At 35.2% G+C, this 19199-nt stretch overlaps 1 protein-coding gene across 1 annotated transcript; it reads left to right on the top strand.

Annotated features, from left to right (window-relative positions):
• Positions 1-16494: 16494 nt before the first annotated feature.
• Positions 16495-18851, top strand: LOC110097455. The gene is made up of 3 exons (XM_020823829.2): positions 16495-17373; positions 17463-17804; positions 17897-18851. Exons 1-3 carry the CDS (start codon positions 16858-16860, stop codon positions 18527-18529), a joined length of 1491 nt encoding a protein of 496 aa, XP_020679488.1. The 5' UTR covers positions 16495-16857; the 3' UTR covers positions 18530-18851.
• Positions 18852-19199: the final 348 nt, after the last annotated feature.

The following is a 19199-nucleotide window of genomic DNA, read 5'->3' as shown; positions in this document are numbered from 1 at the left end:
AGGGTCGTCCAAGTAAAAATATAAGAAGCCAAAGATCATGAATCTTTCCAAAGATTATTTGGGACTTTTATGCAAATTTTAAATTACTTAATGATTTTGTATTACAATAGCTTTTTTATTTATTGCATAATTTCTGGTTTTGCTTCGTAAATAATGGCATGTAAGAATATCGGATTAAGTTTATGTTAAATAGATAATTTTAAATTGCTTTATGGAGGGGACAGAAGGTATTATCTGAAATGAGAGGTCTCAAATGCCAATGTAAATAAAATACAATGGAGGCATAGAGCTGTCATGTGATCACGTTATAAAAAAGTTTGTGGAAGGTTTCTCAAAGGGATTACAGTACATAATTTTTTTTTAATATAATTTAGCATATCAAAATATAAGGTGTGTATTTAGCTTATTAAATCAATTTAAATTATGAATTAATCCAACTAATTGATCTTGATTCTAAAATACAGCAAATTGAACTGATTAAAACTTCGTTTGGGACAGCTTTCTTATTTCTTCTTAAAGCAGCTTTGTGGTACAGAAAATTTAATTTAGGTACAATAAAGCTGCTTTAAGAAGCAGTAAGAAAGCCGTCTCAAAAGAAGCCTAAGAGTTTTTTTAGAATTATAGTATTCTATAAAGTTGATTGTGAAATTATTATTGGGAAAAGTAACTTAACTACTATGGTTGCAAAAGGTAGTTTTTTTACTATAAATCAATGAGAAAACAACCAAAAAAAAGTAGAGAAACGAAATTGTGATTGTTGTTAGAAAAATTAAAGCAAGGAGAAAGTTGTCCCTAATTTTTTTCTAATCCAATGTTAATTCTATAAATCTGATTGAATTTTGATGACAAAAAATTTAAGAGAGATTTACATACTTAACGCTCTACACTATCTCATTTGCATGTTCATTTAATATATAAATTTTGCTATTTATAAATTATTACAATATGTTAGCTTCTTAACAAAAATCTTGATGCAAAGAAGAAGTTTGGAGTGACTGATCGTGATGAGATTCGACGAAGATAATGAAGAGAGGCAAGGAAGTCACGATGAGGTCTCACCTGAGATGAAGAAGAGACACGAGCAAGTTGCCATGGGAAAGGGGATCAACGGGACCCGTGATATTTTAAGGAAAAAAAATGATGTGACGATAGGATCTCAATGAAGAAGGGTATTCAAGCGATTGACAAGCCTACGAGTGAGGACAAAATTAAGGTGAAAGAAGTGGCAATGATATTTCTTAAAACCGACACTGCCACCTCTGTTGGCTCGTGGCCCTCACTGGCGCATGTTCTGGTTTAATTGGATATCACGAAAAACTATCATGATAAAGTTTGGTTGGGATTCTGATAATTTGGGTTATGTTCAACATGTGCAAATGGAGCCCCCCCCCCCGATCTTTTGTGACACGTGTTAAGTTATTGGGCATATTCGGGGTGAACGTCGCTCTTCTCCCCCTGCATCCAATCATGTTTCTTCTTTGAAGCCTACTATTCATGTTAGGAATTATATTGTTATTGTGGAGAATGCTGGTGATGGTGTTATTGTGGATTTGGTTACTCCTAATCCTTTGGGTCAGTTAATTAAGTTTTTTAAGTGAGGGGGATGGTCCATTTGGATTGGCCGCTTGTTCTATTATTCTTGTGTCTCCTGTGATTCCTGTTGTTGTTTCTCCTTCCCATGCTATTAAGGCCTGTGATGCGGTTGTGCCTACTATCAGGCCTGTGTCTTGCCCTGATCTCTCCACTGCAGCCTATGCGTATGCTGATGCTTGTCGTGATTCACCTGTTATTACTAATCCTAATTTATCCCTGGTGGACTCTGTGGTGGTCGGGGTTGAACTTGTTGCCTAGGCCCCATGGTTATGTGTTAGTGATGTTGGTGAATTGAATTTTGATGTTAATTTTAAAACTGTTTTGTCTTGTGCGAATTCTGTGTCTGTCCTGTGCGGTTTGACTATGGCTAAGGTGCCTTGTGTGGTCGCTAAACAGTCTGGTTCTTCTGTTTCTCTTAATCTAGATTTACCTGATTGTGCTGATCCATCCCATATGGGTCCTGTGATTCGGGATGCTGCCTCCTCTTCTGTTAATTTGGTGTTGGATAAGAAGGTTCATGATCAATCGGTTTTACTTTCCAATTACGACTGTGAGGGCAATGTTAATTTTGTTAATATCTTTATTTCGGTTATGTCTAATGTTGAAATGAAAGATCATGTAGCTAAGTCTACGAAAAACTCTGTTTTGGTTCAAATGACTGGTTGATTTTAGAGGATTCCCTTTCTTCTTCTTCTAGTGAGGAAGAAACTGATTATCATGAATTCGAGAAGGACCGTTCTGCTGTTCGTGGTGTTCTTAATGCGAATGGTAATAAGCAAAAAAGGAAAGACAAAAAAAAAGGGTTTGTGATTTGGCTCGTGTGATTTTGTCTATGGTTTTTTGTGTTTTGATGGACGATGGAGATGAGGCCCCTGCTTCCCCTTCTTGGCTTAGCTAGCTGGCAACCTGGGTGCCTCGATGTTGGATTATGGATTGCGATTGTAGACTATCACCTATGGAAGGTTTGTGCTTGGCTGGTGCTGGGGGCCTCCATTCTTGAGTCCCCTTTTGTTGGTTAATTTGCTCTGTTTGGCTTTTTGTGTTTTTACTGTTTTGTATCCTGGGCTGTTGGGCTTTTGATGTTGTACCCCTCCTTTTTTATTCAATAAATAGTTTTATTAAAAAAAAAAGTGGTAATGATATCTCACTAGCAAGGGTAGAATGACCAAAAATGTGTGAATAGCAAAGAGTTAAATGATAAATTAAAACGAAAATGATATGAGAATGTAATTTTTAAATTAAAAATTACATATTATGTGAGCAAATAATAAATTTTATGTATTAAATATATATAAAAAATAGTTTTGAGTGTTCTAATCGTAAATTCCCCTAAATTTAAATATCTTCTAAATCAAATGATCAAAATCAATTTGTCAACATCATATAAAACTATTTAATTTTTAATTCAATCAATTTAATAAAAATAAAAATAAAAATAAATTCAATAAATTAAATTATAACCAATGACAAAATCAGTAGTCTAACAACAGAATCACACCAACAGATAAACTAACATTGCAATATCTGGTCTTGTAAGACACAGATATTGAAGAGATCCAATCAATCTTCTGTACATCTGCGGATCGATAAGAAGTGGATCAGGAGGAAAGTTTTTCGGCAGTTTAGTGCAAGTTGGATTGGAAACCGGATTGCAACGGGTGAGCTGAACCGTCTGTAAAATAGAATTAGCATAGGACGATTGCGATAAAAAATAGGCACCGTCACCCTTTTTGATATGAATTCCTAAGAAGGAATTTGCCTCGCCAAGCAGTTTCATGGAGAATCTGCTATTTAATTTTTGAATAACATTGTTTAGTGCGTCGGTGTTATTACCCGTAATAAGAATATCGTCAACATATACTAGTAAATATTGCAATTTGATCTTTGCTAAACTTAAATAAAGAGGGATCAGATAGGCTTTGATGAAAACCGATTGAAATAAGGAACGACGTAAAAGTATTATACCATTGCCGAGGGGCCTGTTTGAGCCCGTAGATAGCTTTGTTAAGATGACATACGTAATCCAGATTTTTAGTATCTTCGAATCCACGCGGCTGGTTCATGTAAACTGTCTCCATTAGTGATCCGTGAAGAAACGCATTAGCTACATCCATTTGTTGGACTTACCAGTTATGCTGAAGTGCCACCGCAAGAAGAATTCGTATCGTAGGTAATTTCACAACCGGACTAAACGTTTCGGTGTAGTCAAGGCCAAACTCTTGATGATTACCTAAGGCGACAAGTCGAGCTTTGTATTTAGATATGGAACCATCTGAATTCAGTTTAGTTCTATACGTCCATTTACAACCTAAAACTGATGAGTCAGATGGTTTGGGAACCAAGGTCCAAGTGCCTTGAATCTGTAATGCAAGAAACTCATCCGCCATTGCAGACCGCCATTCCGGATATTTGATTGCTTCGGTGTAATTAGATGGAGTGGATAGTGAGGCATTTCTTGTATTGGTGTGAATTAAGTTCAGGCGATTTACCGGTTTTAAAGAGCCGGTCTTGTAACGAGTTGTCATAGGATGCATGACTGGTTGTGTGACGGGAGGATCAGGCATTGGTGGTGACGTCTGAACTTCCTGAGTTTCAAAATTGTTGACCGAGCTATCAGCATTGATTAGCATATTTGGAGGTTCTTCAATTGATGAGTTTGCAGAGAGATTATGTCCCTGTGCTATAGACGTAGGAGTAAGAAACAAAGGTGATAAATGTGTACAACGTTCTTGATCAACATTTTGTTGTAATTTAAAAAATGGAAAATATTGTTCATCAAATTTAACGTGTCTAGACATAATAATTTTGTAAGAAACAATATCAAAACACTTATAGCCTTTGTATTTCTCTGAATATCCAAGGAATACGCATAGATGAGACTTTGGTTGAAATTTGTTCCGGTTTGAAGCAGGAATAAGAGGAAAGCAGGCACAACCAAAGGTTCTGAGATGTGCGTATTCCGGTTGTTTCTGATGAAGCAGTTCATACGGCGACTTATTGTTCGTATTTGGAGATGGCATTCGATTTATTAAATATGTTGCCGTTAGAACTGCATCAGGCCAGAAAGAATTGGGGACGGACGCTGTATAGAGGAGGGTCCGAGTTGTCTCAAGAAGATGCCTGTGCTTACGTTCTACAACGCCATTTTGTTCGGGAGTATACGGACATGAGACTTGATGAGATATGCCATAGTTGTTAAGGAGATTAGTGAACCTTTTGCACATATATTCGCCTCCTCCATCAGTTCTAATGCACTTAATTTTATGAGAAAGCGAGTTTTCAATATAAGTTTTAAATGAGAAAAAAATATCGGTAACTTCAGATTTTTGCTTAATCGGAAACAACCATGTAAAGCGCGTATAATCGTCAATAAAAGATACGTAGTAAAGAAAACCAGAATTAGAAATTTGGGGTGCAGGACCCTACACATCAGAATGCAAGAGTTCTAGTGGAGAAGTAGATCTATGACTTGAGGTTTCAAAAAGTAATTTGTGTGTCTTAACTTGATTACAAGAATGACAATTTTGAAAATGTAAATCTATGTTAAGTTGCGGGTAAGCAGAAGCAATTTGTAGAAGAGTCTTATGACTCGGATGTCCCGTCCTGTTGTGCCAAATGTTGGTGCGATCTTTAGTAGAACGAAGAGCATGAATCTTGGTTGCTGTGGGAGCTCGGATTGGATATATTCCGTCTAGACATGGTCCTTGAAGAATTATTTCCTGCGTCATCAAATCCTTGAACAAGAAACCATATGGGTTAAAAGTAATTGCAATGTTGTTATCTTTAGTTAATAGCGAGATGGAAAGCAAATTAAATTTGATTGAAGGAGAGTGAAGAATTTGAGATAGTATAAGCTTACGAGAGGGAGTCGGCAGCAATCCTTTGCCGGAATTTGCAATGCTTCCTGAACTCCCATCGCCAATGGTAACGCCATCATGCCCTGTATACGGGTTTGTGATAGAAAGATTATTCAAAGATTTTGTAAGGTGAGACGAGGCCCCTGAATCAAGATACCAATCCGTGTACTCGGACGTATGATCGGCGAGCAAAGCTTTGGTGGACTGTTGCTGTTTGGGAACAAATTGAGCATTCATTCGATGCCAACAATCATTTGTTGTATGCCCCTTTTTGAGGCAGATTTGACATGTAGTATCCGAGAGTGTTGAGTCCTTCTGATTGGTACTGTTGCTGTATGAGCGACCCCGAGTTCGTCTGCCACGTCCACGGCTGGAGAATAAGGCTGTGTTGGATGCGTCTGGAGCCGCAAGAACAGCAAGATCATTCGCCATATGGATTTCTTCCGAAATAAGAAAGGAATAAAGCTGATCAAGGTTGAGAGGTTGTGTCATAGTTCTAATGGATGTCTTGAAAGACTGATAATGCGGAGTAAGCCCTCGGAGAATGTAAAGAATGATATCTTCTTCTTCAATGTGTCCTCCGACTGCCGCTATTTGATCTACAATCGTCTTCACTTCATTGAGGTACTGAACCATAATCAGGGTCTTGAGAGATACGTTGTGAAGAGCATTCTTTAGTTGAATAACCCTTGATCTGTTTGTGTCTTGAAATCTTGCTTGTAGTGTTGACCAGATGGCCGACGTTGTGTCTAGATTGAGAACATAAGGTAAGATAGATGCAGAGATTGTTGAGCATAAGGCGGCAGCAAGATTTTGATCATTCAAAACCCATTGAGCGTAGGCAGGATCGGGAACGGTAGATCTGTCCGCCTGGTGACGAAGTCTGTTCGGAACGTGCGATAGAGGATCAAGAAACGCTTCGAGCCCATTAGCTCTACAGATTTTGAGAATCTGAGAACTCCATAGAGGATAATTTTCTGGCGAGAGAGGATTCTGAACTGTGTTCTTGAGGTTAGAAAGAACAAATTTAAGGGAGGAAGAGAGCACCGGAGTAATTGAGGTGGATGAGCCGGATTGTTCGTCGGACATAGACGTATTGGTAGACGCCATAAATCCCAGGGATCTTTAGGATCCTTCTGATACCATGAAAAAAGGTAAAGACCGGTGAAATCAAAGAGTTCCACCTGAGAAGATCATCGGTAGAACCGTGATGTAAAGAAGAAAATGAGAAAGTGAAAATATTATTGAATGTCGTTTACGGTACAGACATATACCTATATATAGGTATTTTGACAAGATACAGAAGTACAGCAGGCTACATAAAAATAAGCTACACATAAACTATTTACAGTGATATTTATTGCTCTAATAGGGTCAACCCGGCAACCCGCCGGGTCGGGTCCGGGTTCTTATTTTCGACCCATTTATCTACCCGGGTCGGGTTAGTGTCGACCCGTTTGCACTAGGGTCAGTTCAGGTTCGACCTGAATTCGACCCGTTATCCAAAATTGACACCCCTAATCTCACCTGAGATGAAGAAGATATGATCAAGTTGCTATATATGGGAAAGGGGATCAAGGAGACCACCCATATGTTAAGGAAAAAAATGATGCGACAAAGTTGCGAATGGATCTCAATGAAGAAGGGTATTCAAGAGATTGATAACCTCCGAAGGAGGGAAAAAGGTGAAAGAATGGCAATGATATCTCACTAGCAAGGGCAAAATGATCAACAATGTGTGAATAGCAAAGAGTTAAATGACAAATTACAACGAAAATGATGAGAATGCAATTTTTAAATTAAAATTTTACATATGAAGTGAGTAAACAAAAATTTTATGTATTTAATATATAAAAAAATATATTTGAGTGTTCTAATCGTTAATTCCCCTAAATTTAAACATCTTCTAAATTAAATGATCAAAATCAAGTTGTCAACATCATATTATAAATTCATATGCGCATACATAAAACTATTTAATTAATTTTTAATTCAATCGATTTAATAAAAATAAAAATAAATTCAATAAATTAAATTATAACCAATGACAAAATCAGTAGTCTAACAACAGAATCACACCAACAGATAAACTAACATTTTAAATGGCATTATTAACAATTAAATACAATGAATAGACAGCACACACATGCCATTGCTGGGTTATTGTCAGTAAATTAGCTGAATGGCTTTCCTTCAGATCTAATTCATTAAGAAGGATAATTAATGTTAAACTGTAGCCATTAGTTACCTGTTCTTAACAAATATAGATTATTAATTTTCTTTAATTACCATCCCAAGACAGATTTGATCGTCGCAATAAGCTTTTTGCATGGAGAATTTATTCTGTGCGGTCACTGGACAGTTCAGAGGCGAATCAGGATGCACCACATCACCTGATATGCAACAAAAAAAATGACGTGGAGCTTCTTTATGCACCTCTGAACGTCGTCCGGTGACCGCACAAAATAATATCTTTTTTATATGGGGAACATAAATATTGTACGTATATTATTCCGAAGAAAGAAAGATAATGAAGACTACTTGCTGAAGTTAAGCCCACGTAGCCTAATGAGTTAATTATTTGTTATTTGTACATTTGATGTTTTACTTTACATAATTATGAAGGGATTCTGACAATTGTTAAGGAGTTAATTGAGGCATTATGTTTAGTTGATTATTTAAACTTTTTTATTGGTGTAAAATAGTATTGATTCCATAGTTTATAGTTATCACTTGAATTTATGCCACTCATATTTATTTTAATTGGTCACATAATTATCACTCAAATCAAAATATTATGATATAAATTTTACTCAAATGAATTTAAAAAATTATTGAATTTACTTTTCACTAATCATAAAATAAATCCAAGAATTTTTAATCTCATTATAATATAATTTGTATAATGGTATTTTGAATATTAACAAAATACCATTTTATTTTTGGGCGATTTACATACATACCACTTAATACTATTATATTTACATATTTAACATCTAAAACTTTAATATTACATATATAAACACCCATAATTCATTTTCATATCAAATATGAGTGTTAGATATGTATATATATATATATATATATATATATATTCATACCATATCAAGTAAATGTTATATAGCTATTGTATGCATGTCGTGCAGTATCAATGCATGTATATCATATGTTACATCAAATGCAATGTATTTTGTATCTTATACATTTCATATGTATAATGCATCATTACATAAATCTTATAAATATTATCAATGATATCATGTGTTTGTATAAATCATATTTTGGATCATATTCATATCATATTATATATTATAACTTATACAGTTTATTATGAATGCTCATATCATATGTATATGCAAAAAAGGCATGACAGCTAGCTATTTATGATATTTTTTGTATTAACTCCTACATGTCAATCTTACAAGAATCAATCTCAATCATATCAGCTTTGTTATCAAGAATCAATCTTATATAAAATGTCATAAAGTCAAGCGACTTTCATGTTAAAAGTTGTTACTTTATGCTTGTTGGTGTATCAGTCAGTCCCATTATACCTCTCTTTTCATATCTCTTGGATTACACTACAAACTGTCTTTAAAAGAAAACTCATTGTCTCACCCACTTGTTTATGATATCATGTCTCCATCCAAATTGAATATTAATTTCCAACTAGCATTTCTTGCTTTTACATGTATTTTATCACATGTAATTTATAATAACAAATATTATGGTCAATAATCATAACATATAAATTTACTCAGTGTGCTCATCAGTATTACCAGAAATATGCCCCAATTTTTTACAAACACCACAAAAATGAGGAAAATCATCAAAAAATACCTCTTGAGCATACCCTAATAGATCAGATCCTAGCCAAACTTGTTTAGGATAATTTTTTGTAATATCGATTTCTACTAAAACACGGGCAATCGAGGGACGAGAGCCAACCGACGTAGCTTCGTCGATTTTCAGAGGTTTACCAAATAATTCCCCCAGTCCAAAAAGAATCCTCGGAGCAAAAAAATGCGGTCGGAGATGAGGAAAAGAGATCCATATCGGTATGATCGGCGACTCAACACCGATATCCAAAGTTGGCGTCCATTTCGTAATTTTCATATAACAATTGAAAACCAAATAAGAACGATGACAAAAAATTCTGCAGTAGTCCAAATCATTTTCCAATTTAATCAAAACATGGGTAGAATCCAGGACAGTAACTGAAACATCTCCATTCAACTTTAGGTTAAAAAAAAATTTCTTATAGCATCAAGAGGAGGACGTTTACCCGGAAAGAAACCAACTAAAGAAAATCTAAATGGTTCCGCTAAAGCCCTAATTTCATCATCAGAAACCAACAAAGCAGGAAGTCCACGGAAAGTAGACCGTTTCAAATCAGGAAAGGAAGAAGTAGAACCAGCAAGAGCTTGGAGAAAGGACTTAGAATGAGAAACCCCCCCAAAAAACCCAGGGTCTCTCAAAATAGACGGAGGCATTACGAAACAACCGGAAAAAAAAAACGAAAAACCGAAGCTAACACCTAAGAGAACAAGAGAACAGAGTAGGGAAAACTTTCCTGAGCAAACCGACCGAAAAAAATTCCCGCCGCCGGCGGGGAAAAGCCACGCCGCCACCCAAGAAAACCCTAGGGTTTTCTCAGAGAGCGAGCGATATCTGCCATCTACTTTTTTAGCTTAGAGTTATTACTAAATTTTTTTTTTTTTTTTTTTTTTTAGATATGAAATATATGAGTGGTAGGAAAGAAATAAAAGTGATATATTTGATATTAAAATAATATAAGGTGGTATGCATGTAATATTAAAGTTTTAGGAGTTAGATATATAAATAAGATGTTATAAAGTGATATGTATGTAAATTTCCCTTTATTTTTTTTGTGTAAAAAAATATTCTTAAAATTAGCATTTTTAATCCCATTTTTGTTAAAGAATTTAACTATTGCTTGTTAGTTAATTGTGTTAGGTTTAACTTCATAATTATTATTACATTATCACATTAAAAGCATAGTACAATTACAGCAATGAGGCATCAAAGTTAGGTTAATATATAGGATCAATGCGATTGGCTCTACATTTCAAAAGGAATCATTTTAATTACTAGAGAGTAATTAATGCTAATACAGATATACTTAGATAAGAGATTCTTAATTAGCATTATTATAATTAATAACACCTACTTAGTGTTGACTAACATCATCTAAGTTAATAAAGAAAAAAAAAATAGGACAGTATGTCATAAACATCTAAATTATTTTAAGATGAATTTATTATGATTTTTAATTAGTTAATTATATATTATAACAATTTAAAGTATAAATTGAATGGTTATTAAATTACTCTGACCAATATTAATTTTGTTTTAAGTTAATAAATGATTAATTTTTATTGTAAGCTTTGTTCTTCACCAACCCAATGAAGAGTAAGATTCTTAAAAATGATAGTTTTTATTGTAGACTATGTCCATGTGAACTTGTTTCTTTTAATTTGCTTTCACATGGTCAAAATGTACTCATTGTATATGCAAATATTTGATTACAATCAACATTATTTTTCAACTTATTTGGCGGTTTTATTGTTGTCATTAAAAATATAGTTGATGATTATAATAGATAATTACATAACGTATAATTATGGTTTAGTTTGAAATAGCTTTGTACTGTTTTTGTGGTAAGAAAAATAGTTAGTAAAATAATAATTTGTATTTGAAAGACATTTTTATCACCCGTTTTTCAAACTTCGGCTTTTAAAAAATTATTTTTGAAAAAGGTTTGTAAAATTGTGGTGTCGAAATAAGTTTTAAAAAGTAAAAATAGAACAACTTAAGTTGCTCCAAATAGAAGGTTCATTTGTGATAGCTGTAGATTTTTATAAAGGTGGTTGTAAAGCTGTTATGGAGAAAATAATTTTTTTGAAAGTTGTGTAAAAAGTAGCTTATTAGTGCAAAAAATTCATGAAATTATTAACGAAATAATGGTCAAATAAAAATTATAATTGCAATCAGAAAAGTAAAGCAGTAAGAAAAATGTATCAGACGAAACCAAAATCTATATAATTTAATTACAGATATTCCAAATTCAAAATCCTCCTAATTATATCAATGTTTTCTTTTTCATTAAATTACTTAATGTAATTTTTTTTTAATTTTTTGAGTAAATTATCAGTTCATAAAAGCAATTGTTCAAATACCTGACTTAGAACATGGGAGAATCTTTAAGAACCAAACCCAAGTCTTCTGTTCAATATATAAAGATAGGTTAAGTTTGTGCAGGTCAACTTAGACTTAATGCTCAAAAGTTTGACCAAATAATAGTTTTTTTATATGCTTTCTTAATTAAGCACCTCATGCATATATTAATTGCTTGGATTAGAGTTTTTTTAAGCTAACTAAGTGAAAATTAAGTAATGAAAGCTAATTAATGAATGACATAGTAATTAAGAATATTTATATACAGTGACAGAGTACCATTAACATTAAAGATTTATGTAGTATATCATTAAATCCATATTTGATTATTCATATGAAGTTTATTTATGTTCTTTTGTTTAGATAATTGGAAAACCATTATAAAATATTTAAAATTTGACATATAAATAAATAAATTTAAACATAATCATCTTTTATTTTTAAGAGCAAAATCATTTTTGATAGCTTCTTATATATAATTATATCAATTCTCTTGAATCCTATGAACTTCAAAAGTTATTTATATCATTAGAAATAAAAGATGAAATTACTAAGTAAATAATTAGATGTATAAATTAAATTGAAATCTAATTTCTTGCTTATCAAAATTTAATATTAAAATATTTTATAAATATTATATGGATAGAAAATTATAATTTTATTATTTATAAGGAAATATAAATAATGTTAAATGATTTTATTAATTTTGATGAAAAAAAAATTATGAATACATTTATAATCATGGATTTACATAAGTGCCACATAATTCTTTTATATTTACATATATAATATATAAATTTTGATTAATATTTATTTGCATAATATTTTAGCATCTCAATCACATTAAAGTGTCTGCATGAAAATCTATATTTTTTTATTTAAAAAGTTTATACTAGTGATATTTTTTATGTAAATTAAAATTTTGAATGTCATATAAGATAATGTCAAAGTTTATGTGTTAGATATATAAATATAAATGAATTGTATATGATATGTATATAAATCTCTCTTATTATTAACAAAAAAAAGATTTTATTTAAATAATTAGCATCCCACATATTATTAATTACACTTAATTAAAGCAAATTTATAGAGCAAATATATAAAAGCTGTAAATTGATAGAGCAAATAGCTAACACACCCAACAACCTCCTATTAAGTTCTCTTTGTTGAGAATTAGAAAGTTAGGTAGTTTAATGAAGAGAGATTTGGGTTCATTTGGGTGGGGGAGGAGAGGGGCTTAGGGTAATGAATAAATGCTATAAAGCTTTTAAGTGCAACAAACCTACCTGTGTACCTTTTTGCCCCTCCAACCCTTTCATTAATTAAGTACACTTTGTTGGGAAATTAGGAGTTAATAGATTCTTGGAATGGAGAGATATTAGGGCTATATTCGGGTGGGGGTAGGAGGGCTTTGATTTGAGGTTTTTTTTTTTTTATTAACAAAAAGAAATTTTATTTCAACAAAGAACTAAGTCAAAATTACGATTCAACAAACATCAAAGAAGATACAGCAAAAGAGAAGATGGCAAAAGCCAACCGGGCTTAGTCATTGGCAAGAAGCTATCTGCAACCACCAAGAACCTAGACAATGACCATCCAAATGAGGAAACAAGCAACATACCACACAGTGTCAAATGGCCAATCATAATCTCACAATCTGAACAAAAGCCACCAATCAGACCAAGAGGAAGCACCACCAGTGGTTGCCAACAAGCCACAACCATCCAGGTGGTGAACATAAAGTCACCACATAATTGCTCGGTTCACAAAACACAAAACAAAGACAGAAGCCATTCCAAATGAAGCTGACCCCAACAATGAAAAGAAGGCGAAATCTAAAAAGAAAAATCATTTCTTTTTGAGGGCAATGAATAATGGTTCATTATTTGTTAGGTATGTAGTTTGTAGGGAGGTGTGATCAATTCATTTTATTAATTTTTTTTTTTTAGTTAGAGCTAGCCAAGTTTAATTAATTTTGAGTTAAAAGTGATTAATTTTAAGATGACATTCGAGCTTTTAATTACTTTATATCTTGATATAAGATGTAAACCTAGCTAGGTTGGCTTGTTCAGACGTCTCATCCCAAGTGTAGAAATCGCATGTTGACGTGACATATAATAAGCTTATGAACTATTGAACGCACAGAAGATACTCCCGATATGTAAATATATGTTATATACTTTTGCATCTTAATAAAAGTAGGCTCTATAAAATATTTTGAAGCATTGGTTGCCATAATTTTGTATCACAAGTCAATGCAATAAATTTAGTTATGCCTCTTTCATATTAAAGATGTGATGAAAAGAAAAGTCCCTCCAATTATGCATGACCCAAATGCCCAAAACCAACTCTAAAATGGTGTAACATATTCACTTATTATATATAATCATGAAAACTATTACAACTCACAACTTTCATAAAAGAGTAATATGATTTCGCCTAAATTTTCGATGTTTAGACATACAAGTTTTTTATTTGACATCCCAAGCGTTTATATAAAAAATTATGATATTAAATTTCACCCTGATATGCTCAATGATTTATTTGGGTTTTATATAGATCGAGCTAATGGCAAAATGCTTGAGATTCTTCAAGCCCTATCTAGCAATATTCTTTTTGCAGGTTGTTTCTTCCTTGTTTTGGTGCATTTTGGCTTATTGCAGATTCGTCTTCCTGGCACTGTTGAAGACTGTTGTTAATCGTCTGTCTGCAGTTTTGCCTATTTTTTGGGTTATATTATCTAGCTTTCTTTATGTTTTCCTTATTGTAATCGATCGGATCTCATGCTCAATAGGTTTCATTTCAAATATTATTCTTTTAAAGAGCTTCTGATCCATTAAGGACTTGTAATTCCTTTTTTTATGGAATGCGTAGGCCCTTGTGCAGATTTTAACAAAAAAAATATAAATACAAGTGCTTATAATATGACCGCGATGGATGAATAAGGATGATCATATTAAAAACGTCTTTAAGAAGAAGTAAAAAAATTATCTCAAACTAAACCCCACTGTATTCTTTGTAGTGATTGAAAGGAGAAAGTTTTTCCTTCATATTTCTTTTCTCTTATATTTTCTCCAAATAAAAACAGCTATGCACGCGTTTATTCTAAGACTTTGGCCAATACTACAGCATGTACAAGCGGCCCCCACTGCACAGCTTATGCGATCACCATCTCCAAAATCGTTATTGACCGTCCGATTGTCCCGAAAGTTGCGCCAAATTTGATCTCAACCATCCCCTCCCCCTCGATCTTCATGCTCGATGATGCATCAAGACCGTCCAATCAGATACTCTCGGGCTTGATCTCTTATTAGTCGAGAGCATAATCGAAATCAGATCGAAATTTTTGCCTGCTTATCTGCTTTTTCTTTTAATAAATTCACATATGAGGACTAAATTATTATTATTTTGGGTACATTTATTTAATACATAACAATTTAATATTTTTTGAATAACCATTTTTATTATTAAATTATGAATCGAAAAGTACCCTCAAAATAGGATGCCTGCAATATTTTGTGGCTGAAATTATTGTCCATTAAAATAGAGGCATAAAATTAAGGCTTCCTTTGGGACGACTTTCTTGCTATTTTTTAAAGCAGTTTTTTAGTGCAAAAATTTTAATTTTTGAACTAAAAAGTTGATTTAAGAAACAGTAATAAAGCTGTCATAAATGAAGCCTAAGTTAATTGTTGCAAAGATGAAGATGTTTAGGTGGATGAGCAGTTTTACACTTAGAGACAAAATATGAAATTTGTATATATACATGAAAATGTTTGAGTAACTCTACTTGCTTATAAGATTAGAGAGAATTATCTTAGATGGTTCGTTTGGTCGTAAAAAGTATCAGCCTTTTGATGATTCGATTAAGAATTAAAATAGATGAAAAAAGACCTAAAAAGAATTGCTTTGAAATTAAAAAAAAAATTATTGCTTTTTATAGATTTAAATAAGGTTTTGACCCTTAGGCCATTACCAACCAGTGTTTGCCGTTGGCCGGCTGCTCCAACCGAATGCGTAGAACTGAGCATTTCTCGGGATGTGACTAGATTTTTTTTTATGTTATAAAATGAAGTTCGATTGGATATGAGTTAGTGTATTTAGAGTAGAAAATAAGTTTTTCTATTGGAGTTGCACTTAGGCTTTGTTTGGTACAACTTTCGTGCAGCTTCTTGAAACATCTTTATAGTATAAATTTTTCTAATTCAAAATTTTGTACTTAGAACCCATTTTAGAAAGCAACAAAAAAGTTGTCTCAAACGAAAACTTAAGAAGACACTAGAGAAAAAAATTCATGAGATTGTGCGTGCAGCTTACTGGTTGAGTGAAGCTTTTCCTCTCATGCGCTTATGTTCGAATCCCCTAATATTTTTAGAATCCCCTAATATCAAAAAAAAAAAAAAACAATTCATGTAGCAGTCCTATTTAATTGGATAAAAATTTGATGTTGTTGTTATTATTGTTCACTTAATATTACGAAATTAAGGAAATTACTTGACGGACACAGACGGTACGTCACGCCCCCGTCTCTTTTCCGTGCAGTCAAGGTCGGAGCGATGCACTGTAACGGTGCCGTTAGGCGTAGGGCAGACGAATCCTAAGCCCCACCTCAAAAGCGGTGACGGGAACATCTCTTTAACACACCGTCACTTTAGACAATTTCTCGGTAGGTCAGCTTACGAGCAGAGGAGGTAATTGGACCGCCCCGTAGCGTTAACTTTAACGACGGCGAGGCCTTTTGTCGTTTCCTTTCCGTCTATTATTTTTATTTTTCCGTTTTTAACCTTAAGGTTGTCTTTTATTAGCAACTGTAACACAAATCACCTCAAACGGCTATCTTCACACTTGTTTTCTTCTCGAATCCTACTTCCCAGTTCACACCGGCAAGAAGTGATCTGTCGCTAACAGCTCTTTACTTCTCTCTCTACTACTTCTGTTCTTCACCTTCTTATTGTTCTCCTCATCGTTCTTCTTTCTTGACAATCCAGTTCCCAATCACATTCTGCTTCATCTCTTTCTCCTCTGTTTTATAATTGTCTTCCTTTCTTGAAAATTTCAAGCAAAAGCTATAATTTTGTTTGCCAGATCTAACCATTATGTCTTTTCTCAACACTTCTCCGCTACTCTGTTAGCATTTTCTTGGTGCGCACCTACTAGTCTTTTACTTTTCTCTCATTACGCTTACTGGGTTTTCTTTCTGAGAAAAATGGAGAAGAAACAGGGCTTCTTCTCAGCTTTGAAGGAGGAGGTAGTGAGAGGTCTTTCACCGGGGAAATCGAGGTCGAGGTCACGGTCACGGTCCGAGAGTCCAGCTAGAAGCATTTCGCCGATGGTCGGTCTTTTACTTCCTCGCCGGAGAAAGAGCCAACAGAGCAATCATTCTGTTTCCAACTTCCCGGAGCCGCTCATAGGTAGATCCGGTAGCTTCCGACCGGTCGGTGAGACTCTCGCGCCGCTAATAGAGGGGCCTGACCCTTATGATGCTGCTGACGACATCGCTGGCGCCTCTGGCGACTCGAAGAAAGAGGGATGGGGTCAATGGGTTCGTGGTCAGCTTTCTCGCACGCCCTCTGTTTCCTCAGCCGCTGCCGGTGGCGGAGGAAGTGGTTATCGTCGCTCCGACCTCCGCCTTCTCCTTGGTGTCATGGGCGCTCCCTTGGTTCCAATCCACGTCAGCTCTCTCGACCCTTTTCCTCATCTCAGCATCAAGGACACCCCAATAGTAAACTTCTTCGCCTTTGATCCTTCAAAGCATGCAACCATTCGTTTAAAAAATATGATTTAAAAGGAGAGAATGTGTTAATTCTGTAGGAGAGTTCGTCGGCGCAGTACATTCTTCAGCAGTACATGGCGGCATCCGGTGGGCTTAAGCTGCAGAGTTCCATCCGCAACGCGTATGCGATGGGGAAGCTAAGGATGGTGGCAGCGGAGTATGAAACGGCGAAAAGGGTAACGAAGAACCGTGGCTCGCCGGTGGAGTCCGGCGGCTTTGTGCTGTGGAAAATGGCCCCGGATATGTGGTACGTTGAGCTCGCCGTCGGCGGGAGCAAGGTGCACGCCGGCTCCAACGGAAAACTGGTGTGGCGTCACACTCCTTGGCTTGGCGCCCACGCGGCAAAAGGCCCCGTTCGGCCACTTCGCCGCTCTCTCCAGGTACAGACCGACTTATTTTCATCCCATCGTTTCGAGAAGTTGCTGCCTTTTCATGATTTCCGTAAACAAAACTGAAATTTTTGTTTTCGCAGGGCCTTGATCCGCTGTCCACGGCGAGCATGTTTGCCAATGCACGCTGCATTGGCGAGAAGAAGATCAACGGAGAAGATTGCTTCATTCTCAAGCTTTCTGCTGACCCGCAGACTCTGAAAGCGAGGAGCGAGGGAACAGCGGAGATCATACGGCACGTTCTTTTCGGCTACTTCAGCCAAAAAACAGGGCTTTTAGCTCACATGGAGGATTCCCACTTAACTCGAATTCAATCAACCGCCACGGGCGGCGACACTGTCTACTGGGAAACCACCATAAACTCCTTCATGGACGACTACCGCCCTGTCGAAGGAATCATGATAGCTCACTCCGGCCGCTCTGTTGTCACCCTCTTCCGCTTCGGAGAGGAAGCAATGAGCCACACAAAGACCAGAATGGAAGAAGCATGGACAATTGAAGAAGTTGCTTTCAATGTGCCTGGCCTTTCATTAGATTGCTTCATTCCCCCAGCTGATATACGGTGCGGGTTAATCAGCGAAGCCAACGAGCTGCCGCACGGAGAGAGGGGGAGGAGCAACAGCAGCATTGCCGGAAATCACAGAGCAAAGGTCGCAGCTTTAGAGAGATCTCAAGATGCAGGGGTGAGCAATGTTGTTTGGAAAGTGGAAATGTAACGTTGTTTATACTTATTAGCCGTTTCTATTCTTTTTAGTACTTTCAAATGAACTCACTAACTGCTAATCTCTACAGATTAGCAGAGTTTAAAAGCAGGGGTGTGAAGGTGTCCTCTGTATATCTTAACTACTTATGCTAATTTCTATCGCCGAAGTGTGGGAAGATAGCCACCACTACTACATGACTGTTTTAGAAGTCTTTTGTTTCCTCTTTCTGCGCAATTCGTATTTGGTTTTAGTGTGATTTCTATTTTAAGTTGGTGAATTCCTGACTTTTGTAAAAGATTTGTGTTCTATTGAATGCTTCTGTGGTCTTCTTCTCTCTCTCTCTCTCTCTCTCTCTCTCTCTCTCTCTGATCTTTAATTCCTTCTTGGATTCTAAGTTAGTGACATATTCTTTTGCCGAGTGTTCTTTATATGAGACCATCTAAGTGAGAAAAGTGGGTAAACAGCTCAGCTTCAAGTGGGAAATTGTGCATTGTTTCAGGTCTTCTGAGCTTTATTGACCAAATGGCCCAATGCCTCAGTGTGGTGAAGAGCATCATTGTTGCAGTGAGGGCAAAGCAGCCCATGTGAGTTATCATCATCATCATCCCTTTTGTTTTTCATTTCTTTTCTTTTTTAGCTTTTAATTAGAGCAGAGAGAGAGGGTGTTGTGAATCCCATAGTT

The sequence above is a fragment of the Dendrobium catenatum genome, unplaced genomic scaffold, assembly GCF_001605985.2.
Source record: "Dendrobium catenatum unplaced genomic scaffold, ASM160598v2 fragScaff_scaffold_1482, whole genome shotgun sequence".
NCBI lineage: Eukaryota > Viridiplantae > Streptophyta > Magnoliopsida > Asparagales > Orchidaceae > Dendrobium > Dendrobium catenatum.
This window is presented reverse-complemented; position numbering and strand designations above follow the sequence as displayed.

Coding starts and splice junctions, on each gene's coding strand:
- LOC110097455 (XM_020823829.2), top strand. CDS start 16,858: ATGGAGAAGAAACAGGGCTTCTTCTCAGCTTTGAAGGAGGAGGTAGTG. Junction 17,374..17,462: donor GCATCAAGGACACCCCAATA/GTAAACTTCTTC, acceptor TTAATTCTGTAG/GAGAGTTCGTCGGCGCAGTA. Junction 17,805..17,896: donor CACTTCGCCGCTCTCTCCAG/GTACAGACCGAC, acceptor TTGTTTTCGCAG/GGCCTTGATCCGCTGTCCAC.